Source organism: Scophthalmus maximus, chromosome 20 (assembly GCF_022379125.1).
Source record: "Scophthalmus maximus strain ysfricsl-2021 chromosome 20, ASM2237912v1, whole genome shotgun sequence".
Taxonomy (NCBI): domain Eukaryota; kingdom Metazoa; phylum Chordata; class Actinopteri; order Pleuronectiformes; family Scophthalmidae; genus Scophthalmus; species Scophthalmus maximus.
Window position 1 is genome coordinate 9,378,418 of NC_061534.1, and position 16,608 is coordinate 9,395,025.

General features: G+C 42.1%; 1 protein-coding gene across 2 annotated transcripts in view; it reads right to left on the bottom strand.

Annotated features, from left to right (window-relative positions):
- ric1 (RIC1 homolog, RAB6A GEF complex partner 1) overlaps positions 1–16,608 on the bottom strand; it is a 30,637-nt gene that overhangs the window by 6,453 nt on the left and 7,576 nt on the right. Inside the window, exons 3-18 of one of the 2 annotated variants that reach the window (XM_035607425.2) lie at positions 10,298–10,377; positions 9,533–9,640; positions 7,330–7,475; positions 6,984–7,120; positions 5,861–5,949; positions 5,006–5,094; positions 4,408–4,552; positions 4,230–4,278; positions 3,661–3,831; positions 3,347–3,559; positions 2,901–2,939; positions 2,068–2,178; positions 1,478–1,567; positions 1,168–1,328; positions 288–426; positions 58–174 (exon numbers count right to left, since the gene is read on the bottom strand). In XM_035607425.2, the coding sequence (XP_035463318.1) occupies positions 58–174; positions 288–426; positions 1,168–1,328; positions 1,478–1,567; positions 2,068–2,178; positions 2,901–2,939; positions 3,347–3,559; positions 3,661–3,831; positions 4,230–4,278; positions 4,408–4,552; positions 5,006–5,094; positions 5,861–5,949; positions 6,984–7,120; positions 7,330–7,475; positions 9,533–9,640; positions 10,298–10,377 (1,884 nt within the window). Of the gene's footprint in view, positions 1–57; positions 175–287; positions 427–1,167; positions 1,329–1,477; positions 1,568–2,067; positions 2,179–2,900; positions 2,940–3,346; positions 3,560–3,660; positions 3,832–4,229; positions 4,279–4,407; positions 4,553–5,005; positions 5,095–5,860; positions 5,953–6,983; positions 7,121–7,329; positions 7,476–9,532; positions 9,641–10,297; positions 10,378–16,608 lie in introns of both variants that reach the window. The other variant, XM_035607424.2, reaches the window with a different exon arrangement.

Below are 16,608 nucleotides of genomic sequence, written 5' to 3' on the forward strand. Positions count from 1 at the left end.
CAGGGAATCCTTAACAAATATGTAAAATCATATTCACTTCTCAGTGTTTGGACTCACCAGCTTCTTATTATTAGCAGGCGTCTCCTTCTCTCGTACCTGTGGACCTGAACGGTCCCTCTGTAGCATGATCAACTGGCCGGCCAGATTCAACATGATGCTTTCTGCCATGCAGGCCTGGAACGGATACACACAGACACACACACGCACAAACACGTATAATTCACGAATGAACATGCACCTACTGAGATTTAGTGTGTGTCTGTTCTGTCTATCTGCTCCTGTGTTACCTGCTGCGGGGCTTTCAATGTGATGCCGGTCTCTGTGCGCACGGACGTGAGTGTAACCGAGACCACGAGGGCCGGGTGAGGGATGTAGCGAGACATTGACACCTCCTGCAGCAACTCCACACTGGCCGACGGGGTTGGACTGGAACGACAAATCACAAACTCACTACAAACGTATAGTCAGAATCATGACTTGAAGATAAAAACACCTCATGCATGAGAAGGAGACTAGGATGAAGATTTGGACGACTACTTGAACTCTACGGTGTTTGAAAAAGCTTGAGAGAAATTTGAGAGGCTAAAGCTTTTGACTGCTCTGGAGAATCTAAATTTCTTGCTTCTTCAAGCTGGAAGAACTTAAAAGATGTACGATACTGAAATATTTCCCTCGTGACATTTATTCAATATATGACTGGACAGTTAAATCTCTAAATTAAACTACAATTTATACAAAGATTTGAAGTTCTGACGCCTGCTAGACACTGTTCACTACAAACAATGTCAGACACAAAGCTGAGGCCTGGCTCTGTCATGTGATAAGTTTTAGGTCAACAGCTTTAACCGAAAAGCCTCTTTTCCCGAGGGAAAACGCAGCCGAGTAACCCTATTACCTAACACTATTATGACTACCGGTGCCAGGGATTTCCCTGGTGCTGGAGAGCGTGTGAAATGTCGAAAACTATGCTGAATGTGCAGAACGGTAACCAGCTTGCCAAAGAAACAGTCAGCTCTAAACAGTACCAGCATTTGTTTTGGGTACTCAACGTTTGGGATCTTAGGTGTGAAGACTTATATCCAATCCCCAATTTGAACATCTGCCAGTGGTGTAGATAAAGTTGAAGATGTAGGTAGTAGAAGCCAAATGTAGGTGGGAAATACAAACCTGTCGTTCCTCCTCTCTAAGCTATAGAGGCAGATGGAGCAGTCGGCTCGAAACAAGATGACCATGTCTCTGAACACGTTTAGCAGCAGCGTGTCTGAGTGCAGCTTGGTGACCGAGGCGAAGGCGTTGTCCAGGTTGGACGAGCGTTGATAGAGCCTCAGCTTGTGTCCACAGAGGGGAAAACAGAGAGAGAGAGAGAGAGAGAGAAGGATGTCATAACGAGACAAGCAATGAAAAAAATCCTTGTAGAGAGTAAGAAAAAGAGGGACGTGAGAACAGTGGTGATGTGAGTGGGGGGCTTCAGCCTCACCTGCTCCTGGTGATCGATGAAATTGTAGCAGGCCACCACCACAAAGTCTTTCCACCAAGCCAGACCTCCCGTCACAGCCATGTTCTGCTCCTGCGGAAAAATACACACAGCAACGTTAGCATGATGAATGACTTAGGGGCTCTATATCTATTGACACGTTCAAAAGAAACATTAAGACACATCGTTTTACCATCGCCTTCTCCTGACTTGTCTTAACCCAGTAGTAGTTATGTTCTATCATTATCATTAATGTTTCATACTTTACTTTTTGCATGGATTGTGCTATTAATCATTAGTATTATTATTTACACAAAAAAACACAAGTGGAATATTTCAGGAGCCTGAATCTTGATGAATTCTAGCTTGTGAAAGAGGCTAGCTTTGTTGGTTATAGATCCACATAGCCATTAAAGTCTATATTTAATTTTCATTAGGTAAGTGGAGATAACTGCCAGCATGTTCATTCGGGACAAAATAAAATCACACAAGTCTAAAAGTTAACTCTTTCCAGGCACCATTGTTCAAAGGTAATTACACTTCGGAGAGGGATACATTTGGATTTTTGTCCCCCAGGTTACAGTGTCACATACCTGAGTGATATTTCCAAACAGTTTCCATTTCCTTGTGAATAAGGAGTAGTGTGCAAAGCCCCGCCTCCCTGCTACAGCCATGCACTGGCCTGCTGTGTCTATTGCTGCAAACTGTACACAAAAAACACACACACACACACACACACACACACACACACACACACACACACACACACACACACACACACACACACACACACACACACACACACACACACACACACACACACACACACACACACACACACACACACACACACACACACACACACACACACACGTGTTCAAAAGGCAAACAATGTTGTGATTACATTCAAGTGTCGACAGAGAATACAAATATACAGAAAAAATAAAGACATGGTTGGTAGTTTTTTACAGACATTTTTATATTGACTATATGTAAACTGTCATATTGTAAAATCAATTCAAAATTGTTTGTATAGCCATAAATCACGTAATCGAGGCTTTACAGGCTCATGCCAGCATATGATCCCCCAAAGCTCCCAGAGAGGAACGTTACTTTTTTACTCTACATCTTTTCTCTCTAGCTCACGCTTTGTATGTACACACATTGTGACCACAGCATAATTAGTTTACTTTGCAAACATCACCGCTTTGCAAACTCCATTTATATTGTAGCCATTAAGAGTCTGAGCAGCCATGTGACCGAAGTGAAATGATAACTGCGTTTGTTTTAACCCGTTTTGTGGTACCAGATGTTTACATGTTCCACTCATAACATCAAATTCAATCAGCATGAACATATAAAATTTGTGGAAAAAGCTTTCTTGACATTTGACTTTGTGCACCAGGAAGCCACCTCACAAACTTACCCGTATAGGCCAGTTGCTCTCTAGGTATGTGCTGTGGATCTGGAGGACAAATAAGAAAGAAGAATAAGAAAAAAAAGAAAAGAAATAAAAGACAATGAACTACACTTCATATCAACTGAAATTTCCTGGTATTTTTCTTCCGAGCTCAAACAGTTTGTTTATTAATTGACTGATCTATTCGGCATATACTCTGAAAATAGACTGATGGTTAGTTGATGGATAAAAAAAAATGTTTTTTTTTCCATCATCTACACTTAACATTCAAGGTCCTACACCCCGTAATGATCTGCAAATAAGGCCTTTATTATATTGTAAGGATGGCCTGAGGCTGCACTCCTATGGTTTGTGCAAAACTGAAGGCATTTCAGAACTCTGAATCCAAAAAAACAGGTCAAGGCAGCAGTGCCTTCATGTTGTTTTTTCACTTCGTGACGGTGCATCCTCACCTGGACCACGTGCCAGTGCTTGTGTCCCAGTAAAGTGCTGAGTCCCTGAGAGAGAGAGGAGTCGGGTTTGGGGGCATGGTGCATTGGGCTGCCGTCGTGCGGGTTCAAGTGTGTGTGTGGGTGCGAGTCAGAGGTGCCGTGGACCTGTGTGGGGTCACCACAGGTCAGGTAGAGGCGGTCTTCGCCGTGGAGTAGCACCTGCTCCTGGTTACTCTGTACAGCCGACAGAGCAGCAAACAGAGCATGAATTGTTAATGTGTGCGTACGTGTGTGTACACACAAAACAGATCATTTGTTTCCATCGTTCCTCTCACCGTGCAGGGGTTGACTGTGAGGGCACTCTTGATGAACTGGAACTGCAGTATGCCAGCCTGCAGGGAGGACGGAGGAGGTTCGACCACATCCGCCTCAGGCTGTTCTTCCTGCCTCCTCCTCTCTTGTTTGTTGGGGATCACCCACAGGTGGTACCCCTCTGCTCCCCAGCTCTGGAAAGGGCATTTTTAAGTATGAACAATGATGAGGAAAAAATTAATCATCTAAAATGCAATCTTTTTTTCCATTAAATAAAAGACCATTCCAATTTTTAAAGAAATAATAAAAAAAATGCCAAAGATAAAACATGTAATGAAGAAAAACTCATTATTTTAATTGGAGCACATGGAATTGCTGTGATGCCTCTGTTCCATTTAAATGAACAACAATTTTATAACAGGATTGAGGAGGAAACTTTAGCCACATAACATAACCACAACCCAAACAAATTGAGTTTTGACTCTGATTTACTGTCACTATTATCAGTTGATCCATGTGGCCTTAAATCTCTTTAATATTCTTTATAAATATTTATGTTAAACCAGTGCGACAGTCCTAAAACTCAACCAACCATAGAGCTGATTTTAATGGGGTCCTTCTTGGTGCCATCAGAACGATACCTGAAGGGAAGTCACAAGAATACAAAAAATGTATTTAAAAGAAAACAACAATAACAAGAAGTAAAAAAATGATTGATAAGAAATTTCATTAAAAGATGTGTCTGAATGTGTGCAAGTGCGTCCACTCACGCAAAGTCCTCTCCAAGAGTGCAGATGAGGTGCGCTCCAAAGACACTCCACAGCGATAGGCCGCCACACTCCCAGGTAACCATGGCAACACTGTAGTCAGGTGACCAGCAGATGAGCTTGACTGGGCCCGTCTTGTTATATATGTCTGAAAAGGCAAAGAATTTAGAGAAGTTATATTTCTGAATATTGTATTTTTGATTAATCCACTGACCTTTTTTATGTTACCAGAATGAAAAAATGCTTTGAATAACATCAAGTGGGTAATATTATATGATCTTAGCTGGAATGTTTTGAAATGCAGTAAAGCATCTTTCTTCATCTTTAATGATGGCTACAGAATAACCTGTTTTCCCCCACAGCTAGAAATTGGATGCTTATACATTTTAAAGGGAGGAGGCTCATCCACTAGGTGGAGCTATGGCTTTAAATCTCATTTTAGAAGTCTGGCTGAAACAGATGTGAACTAAGAGGAAACACAGACATGTAATACCCAAGAGGGAGACGGCTGAAGGAATGCAAGTTATCTCAAAGAGGAATATGTGTCGGGGTGTAACACAGAGAGACAGATAAAGAGAGGAGGGAGACGTATGGGTGATACCTGGGTAATGTTTTGGGGTGAGCTCCAGTTTGTGGGAGAGCTGCATGGACCCTGTCGTGGTGTCGATCATGTACACGAGCACTGAGCCGCTGGAAACACGAGAAGACACACTTTTTTTTAACAACCATAACTTGTCCCCTAGGTAAGGATCGGTGCTGCTGCAGTGCGAGTGACCTATGGCTGCAATGTGTAGTAAACACCTTCAGGCTACACTTCCTTTGCTTTGAACAACTGCCAGCATGTCTGTGCACTCGGCAGAACACTCGTTTGGACACACGCAGGCATGCACACGCACATACATCTAAACCAACAACACAAGGTCAAGGTATTTGCGTTGGGTATTAGTGCAACCGGTTAATCAGAGGGGCTGAAAATCTAATTTATTCCGCTGCTGTCTTCTTTTTTCAAATCAGCACTTTTATTTTGACATGCGTTTTCAAAATAGACTCAACGAGGCTATTTTTTCATTTCTCTTATATGTCTACAAAGGACTGTTTAGAAAATAATTACGTACAGAAGTGTAACACAGTGTGTGTGTGCATGTTGTTTTAAAGTATAAGTACAACAACCCTCAGAACAACTGTAAAGACGTGAAGAGGGACGGTTATTGAGAAGTGAGGAAGGGAAATTCCTGCCAAGCTGGCAGATCCTGCAATCCACATGAGGAGTTTCTGACGAGCACACACGAGGAAGCCTCTGCAAACACAAACTGACAGATTCTCAGTGGACATACTCACACACCACATGGAGGAACAATCACTCTCTGTGACGCACATGCACTAACAAACGCGCCCTGGTTTACTTCCAAACACTGTTATGTACAGAATCAGACAGATAGTAGAACGGACACGTTACCTGGCGCAGCCAAAGGCCATCAGTCTGTACTTGTTGTTGACGGCCACACAGGTGCCGTCGGTGACATCTGCTGCCCAGACGCCCTGCAGCTGCTGGACACACAAACACATTACCTTTATGAATTATAAATAACTAACTGTTATGTATGATGTCAGTTTCAGGTCGGCAGAATGTGTTTTAACTTCTTTCTCCATGAAACGCACATCGCTTTATTTTCATTTGTACTGTTCTGATAAGTTGAAATTAAACTTTCACACAAATTATAAGCAAACTGTTTTGGTCACGTGTTATTTTAAAATAACATATATAATATATCTGGACACATTTATATCTTGATGGTGACCTAAACGCCCACTTTACAATTTTAATAGTGTAATTTCGAGCCAATATTTCATACAAACAAACAATCCTACAAATACAGTGGTCACTGCCAAAATATTAAGCAAATGTAAAGTAATCGCTCCAGGGCCCTGTACTGAATCATATTCTCATGACACAAATAACAAAAATATTAAGGCCACCCTATTTACAAAAAAGTTGCATCACCAGTTTGGCTATTTTGTTTCTCCACAAATTGCTCTGTGTATCTCTCATCTTCAGGGAAACGGAGGTCACTGGTGCTGCTAACATTTAATCAAACTTTACAGAAAACAGAGACTCAGGGAGAAACCAGGGGCTCAACAACAAAAAAAACACTCGAGAAGAACACAGTATGTCCACTCGGCCTCCCACTGATAGCTATTACGTGTTGCTGACGTGATACAAAAATACGATTTATTTTTTTCCAAACAAAAATACCTCGGAGCGTGTCAAGTTAACAGATTCCATTACCAACTCGAAAGCCAAGCAGAAAATTCTATTTCTTTGCAGAAACAAAGCTTGGACATCAAAATAACACTGAAGAAGTTTTTTTCCGTCAGGGATTTTTCTTGATTAAAATATACATCCCCTGCGATGGGGTCATAATGTCTTTTGCTGATCTGCATTGTGAGAGCAGAAACTTTATCTTTTTTATTATAATATGAGTTTTTCAATGGCAAAATGAACATCAACTGCAAGTGTGTGTGTGTGTGTGTGTGTGTGTGTGTGTGTGTGTGTGTGTGTGTGTGTGAGAGAGTCTTACATCTGTGGTGATGGTGTTGCTGAGAGGTGTGATAAAACCAAGACGTCCATCGCTCAGAACTGCGGCGAAGCCGTCCAGGGTCACACAGTACTCCATGCAACGGATATACACTCCCTCCAGGTCCAGAGAGGGACCACCTACACACACACACACACACACACGCACAACCACACACAAAGAAGTTTGAGAATCAGGAAGTGCAGTTAGTGATTGAAAGTTAAATCAGGAAAGGAAACTGTTTATTTCCCGGCAATAGCAAGTGGTCTGAAGCTTCTGTTCTGACAATGTCAATGTCAACTACAATCACGTTCTGCTGTTTTAGCTACGTGCACAGTTCTTTTCTAACCTCGAGCGGACTGCAGGTCTAGTGAGAATGGGATTGTAGTGAGGCAGATGGCCTTGCGTCCATTACTGCCGAGCCCGTCCCAGTGCAGCACGTGGAGGTAGCCGTCTGCCGTACACACCAGTAAGTCCTCCTGGAGGGACTGCAGACTGGTGGAAAGAAAAAGAAAAACAGTTTTTGACTAAATAAGATTTATTTATTTTTGTGGAATAGGTAGTAAAAGATAACAGACATGGGGCAGTTTGTAGGAAGGGTGGGAAACAGTATAAACAGCAGAGTGTTAAGAAAACAGTGGGGCTAGTCTTCATCCAGCTGTGCCCCTGGAGTGAAGCCTGAAAGTTTTACTGGCCAGCTGTGATGAGGCAACATTGCTCCCAGTGCCAAGGCTCACTGTCCCCAACACAAAGGGAACAAACACCATGTTTGTGTGTGTGTGTGTGTGTGTGTGTGTGTGTGTGTGTGTGTGTGTGTGTGTGTGTGTGTGTGTGTGTATGTAGTGCTCCATTGTCTTCCAAAAAGTGTGAGAGGCCGTAGAATGAAGATGACTCGGTGGGACAACCATGAGATAAAAAAACCAAGGGTCAGGAGACAAAGGTTGTAAAGGCGGCAACGACTTCTATGGTTATTTCACTGTGGGAGAGGCCTGCTCATCTCCTGCATGGTCGAGCTGTGCCTGTGAAATGCCGACAGAGAGCTCTCGTTCAGATGATTACCCTGTAATCTCTGTCGAAAGCAGACAGCGAAAGGAGACGTGACGGATGAACACAGAGGCGCAAAAGACGCAGATAGGGAGAACGCAAAAAAAAATATGGATAAAGAGAAAATTGAGCAGAGAGCAATGTCTTTGTTTGTTGAGTGACAGCTCTTGTCACTCAACAAACAAAGACATTGAGTTATAGGAAGTGGGGGTGATAAGGGGGAACGTGAAAAAAAGAAGAAAAGGACTCAAAAAGAACTGAAATGAGTGAAAACTGACATCAACACAAAGGAGAAAACAAGTTGACGGCAATCTGTGGATTTTATCCAGCAGACTCAAGTGTTGTTTCTTGCCTTTAAATTTTTTGATTTCTTATTATAATTTGTGGACTATAGATGTTAGAAATCCTCGTTTAAAACCACTACAGGCCTCTATGGCAACAATAAACAAGTGATCTCCTGGATGCAGATTTAGCTTATTATAGGAATAAATGAAAATTGTAGATTTTTGTGTTTTAATAGGGTACAGTGGGGTCTTGTTTACAGCTCGCGGCCCTGAATTGCAGTGTGAAATAATAGATTGGAAATTGATCGATCGTGGTCATTTTTTAAGCCTTTTTTGAGAATCTAAAAGGAAAGAGATCTGCCTGTTAACACTTTATGTAGTTGCTTTGCTGATTTGAACCACTAATGCTACAGTGATTTACTCCATCCAAGTTGATGGTAAAATTTCCTTCCTTTCCTTTTGTCAATGACTAACTCCCTTCCATCCACTTCTGTCCATCTGTCCATCACTTTTCTCTCTCAGCACCTCGCCATTTCTGCAGATTCAAGCATATTTCTGTGCAGGCCTCTCTGTGTTTACACCTAACAGAGTGGAGGAGGGTAGATTCTCACTGCACCTCAGCCAGCTCTCACTGGCGCTGCCGACTTTCCATGAGAGGAATAGGAGAATTCTTTTTTTCCAAGCCTTTACTCTCGAGCCAAATGCTCTTAACAGACTAACTGTGGGTCACTAGCAGCTACAACAATGGTGGAATTTCTTTAAATGCCCACTAGGGAACTGCCGGAGTAAAAAAAACCCATAAATGCAGTTTAAGTCATGATGTCAGTGTCGTATGTAAAAGCTTACAAGGGGGGCAGCTAGAATAACACACAAGAGTGGATTTTGTTTTGACTTGTTGCGTTTTTCGAGCCTTTCATGGAAGGCTTCTGATTTCTCAGATTTGAAATGAGAAGAACATTTGTGTACATGAAAATGTACACAGTGGTGAAGCTGTGCACACGGGGAGCGACAAACAAGACATGATACATGGCACTTTCTTTGTTTACAGGAAGCACTCACATTAAGATACACAGGAGCAGCATAATGTTTGTGTGCATGTGGGGTTGATGACACTTGAATGAGCCTAGAGTGAGAGCGAGTGTGGTTTACATGTTGTAAAAACAGAGACAACACACACAGAGAGAGAAAGAAATAGAAATAGAAACACAAAAAATGAGCATGTACCTAGTGATGGGGGCCTCCAGATCCACAGGCTTCTTCATCTCTAGAGACAAGGCGGGGGCACATTGCTCTTCTTTATAACCTGGGGTCACCTTCACACGAGGACTTCCCCTGCGCAAAAAAAACACACATTCACTCATATTAGATTTACTCATGTGTGAAGCAAATTGATGAAAACCCCAAATAAAACTCATTTTTTAACTCTTGGTTGATAGTTCGACAGGCCCAGACCTGCCCCACCTCCAGTGGTACATTTTCCAGGAATGTGAAATGCACCAATCCAAACACACTGCAGACACAAAGGTATACGAACACCACAGACACAGACACAACCTGAGCGCTTGAATGATACAAAGCAGGGGGACTGAAGAATTTGTAAGGGAAAAAAGAGAAATGCATGGGGATGTTGTTTTTTCATCTAAACACTTATGGCCATTTTATGTATTTGTTATATTAATAACGCTTGTCGAAGCTGCAAACGCATGCGAGTATCAATAGCAGTTGTCAGACATGAACTCTGGAAAATGTCCAGAAAATTGGGTTCAGACATAAGGCAGTAGGACATTGTCAGAAACGATCACACCAACAGGAACTTTTCCAGAACATTCTGAGGCAGGATGCCGGGGATTTTGTGGCGCGACATCTGCGCACATTTGCATTCTCGCATTGAGCCCCCACGGAAAAATTGAGAAAAATGCCTGGACTTCCGTGCATGTCTGAAAGCAGCTTGTGTGTGTGTGTGTCAGTTTGTCTGCGTGCTTTACTCACTTTGGATAGACGGGCTCATAGAGGTACTTGTCATCCCCTCCACCAAGCACATCGAACAGCAGGATGTAACCTTTGGCAGTCTGAAAACATAAGAGAAAGGACTGTCACTGAAAGAAAACAAAACACATCAATATATTTGCTCTCCAATGATTTTATTATCAGGGAGATGGTAATAGAAGTGCAAGACACAATATTTGGGGATCAGAATATGAACAACAAACTTCCAAAGTCACTCAAGGCCTTTTCAGGCGGTAAAGGAGAGAAACGATGTGGGGACTGGAGCGAAGAAAAGTGGGTTTATCAGTGAATTAAATCATCATCTCATGCTACCATCTTAGAGGAAAAGGGGAGACAGAGAATGTGCTTTACAGTCACATTGACACTGAAAATAGAACTGTGTTTAAAAAAAGAGTACGATGGCCAACGCATCCTCACGTGCACATATAGATCCAAACTGCTGCTGCTGCTAATTTATTTAATTTATTAGAAGACAGGTGTTGGAGGTTTGACTGAAGCTGCGGGTCTGACACAGCAGTCGCTGCCGTCTGTAACTCGATGATAATGGCTAAGCCCAGATTTGGCTGCATCATATCGACGTGTCCTTGTAAAACACAGCCTTTGGTCATGCTCTCAAGAAAACACAAAAATCCAAACCTATAATATTATGTTTTATGCGAATGTGCCTGCCTTGGCAAAGTCCATCAAAATCCTTTGGGAAACAATTTTTGTCATTACTTGCCAGATTGACCACCAGGAGCAGTGTTTTTGAGGCTATTTCATATTCAAGTTTTTTTCTATACAACGTAGGTATGAGCTGTAAAGAAAGAATCTACATTGGCAAAAAAAAACTGCATTTGTTTAAGTCTATTTGGCCTATTTTTGGGTACCGTGTGAGCTTGCTGTCAACACATGCAGGTGTAAACTGCTGCTTCTGCTGATGAAGATGCTTTAAAACAAATTTGTCAGTATTTAAAAAACAGCTGAAACACACAGGTCGCCTAGGAAAGTGGAATATTTGCATGCAAGTACAATATTGCAATAGATTTTTTTTTTTCCACAACGGCACCACATAGCACACGCACGTACAAACACACTCTGTTGTCAGGGAAACTGCTGAAATTGAGCCACTGAAACATGACACGAAACCTGATCTACACTCCACCATCACAAATAATGCGCCATGGTTTTTCAAAGGCTGTGCAAAAAAACACCTACAACCAGAGTGAGTTCGACACATAAACCGTGATAAAAGGTTTTTACTCAGTTGCGCTTCACTGCAGTCCGTTGTTTTGCTCATATTCTGTGGCAGCGGGCTAAAGTAACCCTAGACTTTTCTAGTGCGGTGACAGCGCCGTTGGTAGCGGGCCAGCACATCATCACCACAGCAATGAGAAAGCCCAAATCACAGAGAGGATAACGCCAGCAGCAACACGAGGCTCGACTAGAAAAGAACAATCACAGCCCGACACAGGACAGGGAGCCAGACTGAGGCCTGCTAAACCCATCGACAGCCTCGGAGCTCCACAGAGCTTTTGCTAATGCACACAAAGGCAAAAGCAGCTAAACAACAACACTCCGTTTGTTTTACATACTTATTTTTCGAGATGAAATCAGAAAAATAGACACTTCAAATCTGCGGACTTATAATATCGATGGGAGCACAACAATAAAGTTAACTGGTATTGTGGAGACGTGGCACAATATTCAAGGCTTTGTCTCAAACAGAAAAAAAAACGTTATGCAAACAGGAGTGTTCAAATATTTGTTGAGGCAGAGAGTGATGACACCGTGTAAGTCAAACATCAGCCAGGCAGACCCAGATGTGGTGAACTCAACTGTTTAATCAACTTCACACTCTGTGAAGATTCCAAACGGAACAGTAGCAACACGTTCATGCAAAGATTAAACAAAAAGATTTCCATGTGTCTGCATGTTCACATTGTAACTCGATTTTGAAGTCTTCAATCCCGGGAGCTCCCAAACTGAACTGAACCCATACATTAAAAAATCCCCAAAAAGGGTTCCTTCCTTGAGGCCATGTGGTCTCACAAAGTGTGAGTGTCAAATGTGAGTGTGAGCTACTGTACTTCAAAAGTGTGTTAATTGGATGGGGCAGGGAATATCAGTGAAGTATCACAGATATTAGAGGGAGGGGCGGGAAGACTATTTGGCAGCCTTTGACAAACTTCAGTAGCGTCGTCTCGCGCTCCCGACATCTCCTGCCTTTCATCTGCAGTTTGATCGCATCGCATACACGTAAGCATTCACACGGGCGCCATTCATCTTTTCACTGAACTGCGATTAGGCTCTACTCAACTGATCTCGTCAGTTACGTGTAAAACTGTGGATGAAAGGAGATAAAGAGAGGAACGCCACAACTGAGACGCATCCCATATCCCCAGGAGTCATGGTGACACGTTCACACATGCAGAGATAAAGACGCAAGAAAAGGCAGGACCTTGGTCTTTGTCAACTGAAGCCCAATAAACATGCAGGCACTAAGATCCAAAAGGGCCGGCACAAGGGAAGTTGCGTTGTGATAAAGTGTTGTCAGGCTAGCTCCACTCTACTACTCACACTGTCAAGAGTTTTCGAAAACACCTAAAACGGAGAAGTTTGGAAACGCTGCTGACCAGTTCCCCTTATAATTAACATATAACATATAAAACACATTTGAACAGGCAAAATATGGCATAACCGCTCAGCCTTGGCGGTGGTCTGCGCTCTCAGAGTGCTCCTGTAACATCATGTCGTCTGTTGTAAACAAGACATTATTTTTAAATGTAATGTAATCAAGGCATCTTGCTTTCCTTCATCAGACGTTCTTACTTTTTCCTTTTTCAATATGCCAGCCTTGCTTAAACACTAAGGTAAGGGGCAGAGGAGAAATTTGACTATGGACCAAATGTATATTCAGATTACTGCAGATGCTTTTTTTTTTACATGTCCTGCTTTAGCCTGGTTTCACCAACAAATTATATCTGTGGGCACATCTACAGTACATACTTAATAGTGAGAATGTGAGAGGCACATAGTAGACGATACTGTAATTATAGGACTCAAGAGGGGCTTTAGCCCTTGTCACATAAAACTTCTTCCACTTGAGTTGGCACCTCCACACTATTTAAACCAGCCATCAGAACTTGATGCTGCATTTGAGGGGAACATCAAGGGACTGACTTCATGCTGCTGCACATACCAAACAAATAGAGGTGAGGGGGGGAAAGCTGACTGCTAACACCTCTAGTTTGGGCTTGCAAGAAGAATATAAGACTGAAAGTTTTAGCAGGGACTGTACTGGAGCCTTCCTTTGGCACGTTGAAGGAAACTGCAGGAGGTCCACACACACCGGCGTGTGAATATCTGCAGCGGCTCCCTGAATTTCAGTCAGTGCACTATAAATGTGACCACTCACACAATTCACAGTCACTGGAAAAACAACGGCATGTGCACATCTTGCTGAAAGTGGTCTGGGAGCACACAGCTGTCAGGTATCGTCTCAACTGAAACACGAGAAGATGGCTCATCCATTTCATTAACAGCAGTTTGTTTTTCTTAAGGGTTAAATACAGGAGATGGTAAAATAGCAAAGTTGTACGCCATTACTTTTGAGTATTCCCTACAACTAAAAGGGAGGAAATTTTGTTGGGTAGCAAAATCTTGTTCAACCCTGTTGAGTTAAGTGAGTGAAGCCAAAAATAAATCCTAAAACCACATTCTAGTACAGACAAACAAGACCAAGTGTTAATGCAAACATTGGAATTGGTTTAGATCTGAAACGACAAGAAATATAATACCTGCAAGTCTTTGTCACTAAGAAAATAAAGACTTTGGTGAAAACACTCCTCAGTGCGATTCTAAAAACAGAGAAGGAACATTTTGGCCTCGGACAGATCCCAAAACACACACACAAGACGAGCGACAGACCAAAAACTATTTCCCCTGTTTGAAGAACTTCATCCTGTCTTGACTCCTGCCCCTTTCGCTTGGTCAACTGCTTTTACTCTTTCACACACACACACACACACACACACACACACACACACACACACACACACACACACACACACACACACACACACACACACACACACACACACACACACACACACACACACACACACACACACACACACACACACACACACACAGCTAAAGATAGTCCTAGCCACGGTTTTAGGAGGGTGATTACGTTAGCCTCGAGGTCTGCAGGGTGTGTGAGCAGCCAAACATCTGGGAAACAGCTGGTAAGGACTTCTGCCTGGGCAACGCTTTTTATTGTTCTGCAGTCCCTGACTTCTTTGAGTCTGCTCACCCTTTAATTAAACTACAATACTAATGAGGTTGAGAAAAGTTATGGGTTCTTGGAGATGGAAAAACAGAAAAAAAATCTGCTAGTAAAGACGCCACATGACCTATGGGGTAGGCAAGGGTAGACATTAACTTTATACGCCATCATAATGTTGTGCGCTTGGACAGAAAAACAAACTCTGTATTTTTGCATGTGCGAAACAGATGAGAGCGATCACCACCAGTGATTGTATGACACGACGATTGGTCTGCTCCAAAAAAATAATGGCAACTTGTTTTACTAAAATCCCCGTATTGTGTGCATTTCTTCTGGGGTGCCCAGGAAGTAAGTATGAACAAGTATGACCTGGTATTTTTGGTAACTCCTGCACCTGCTCCCTGTTGTGTTTGGCTGAGTGGACCTGGGGCCAAGCCCGACTCACTGCTTTTCCAGACACATTCACAGCATTCACTTGTGTGTGTGTGTGTGTGTGTGTGTGTGTTCTGGCATTAATGCAAGGGGGAGGGGAGAGAGAGGGAGAGAGAGACGAGGAGACCCAAGAGGTTATCCCATTAATACTTTCTAATAGACAAAGTCATATCTTCCCTACTTTAGAAACATCTGAAAATGATGCTACCCACTAACAGTTTCCGTCCATTGTTTTTCTAGCAGCTTTAAATTTGAGGGCGTTATCAAGAATATATTTATACAATTTATACATGTATACTTTAATGGAAAAAAGTCACTCCATATTGACTTGATCTTTTTTACACATATAGACCTGCATGTGTTGTAACCACTTTAAAATTCGACTTTGTATGTGCAGCTTCAAGGACAAGTGGCAGCGTTTTTGGACAAACATGTTCTTTTGTCTGCCACGACAACTTATAAACACCATCTCGTCCTTGACAGTATTTACTAGGGGATTACAAAATATTATCAGTTTGTAGTTTTTGGTGAAATATAAAATAGGCATAACTAAGCTTTATTATACTCAAGTGCTTAGATACAGGCCAGCAAAAAGTCGTTTAATTACTTAAATCCAATTTTTTTGGCATTTTAATATAAAACATCCATATGTATGTAATAAGAAACTCCTACCGGCACATTGTAACTATGGAAACAATATGCTGTGTCATGGAGAAACTGCAAACCACAATTTTTCGTAAAATAATATTTTGGTCGATAAATGAAAAAAAAAACTGATTTTCCTACTAATTAGACGGATGTGATTATTAGGTGAGGAAAACACAGCATTAGTTATGATGATAATCATGGCTAATTTGAAACATGTATGCAGAGTATAATGGAGCTTATGTTTTCATTAGACGCTTCCGATATAGTTGCTGCTGCAGAGTAATAAACAGAAAATGTCCGATGTTGATGTAGCATGAAGTTCAGTTGTCCCCAGTTTTGCAAAGGTGGAGTGTGATGTTTATCCCTGTGTTACATCACTCTACACCTGGTTGGTGTTATTAGTGCCTGTCTGAGTCAAAGTGCTCTTTCTGAGATATTCTTTATATGGCCTGCGATACTGGAAAGTATTGTTAACGCTGTGCTGCTTTTCTTGATGATAATCAGTACGAGAAACAATTTTCTGTAACGCAAATGCATTAGACCACAAGCAACATCGCTCAGCTGAATAATTAGTGCTTCCGTGACACTTTTTTACTCATAAATTTTCCATTAATTTGCATGAAGATCCCGAGATTAAACAGCTCGACTCCTTTGTCGGCGTCAACGCATTTGACACAGCAGATGCAGCATCCGTCTGTTCCTTCTCCGAACGCACATTATGTATCGGGACATTCACTCATCGCAGACAGGGCTCATTACCAGGGATTACGCAAGATAAGAGTGATTTACATTCCAACCTGAAAATAATTAACATGCCATCCTGAAAATTAAATGAAAGCATCTCAGTGAATCCTGCCCTGATGTGATTTACTGCCTTCAGCTACACTCTGCTGCCCAAGGGTATACAAACCTGCGTTCTCTACATGAACATCACCATTGTTTA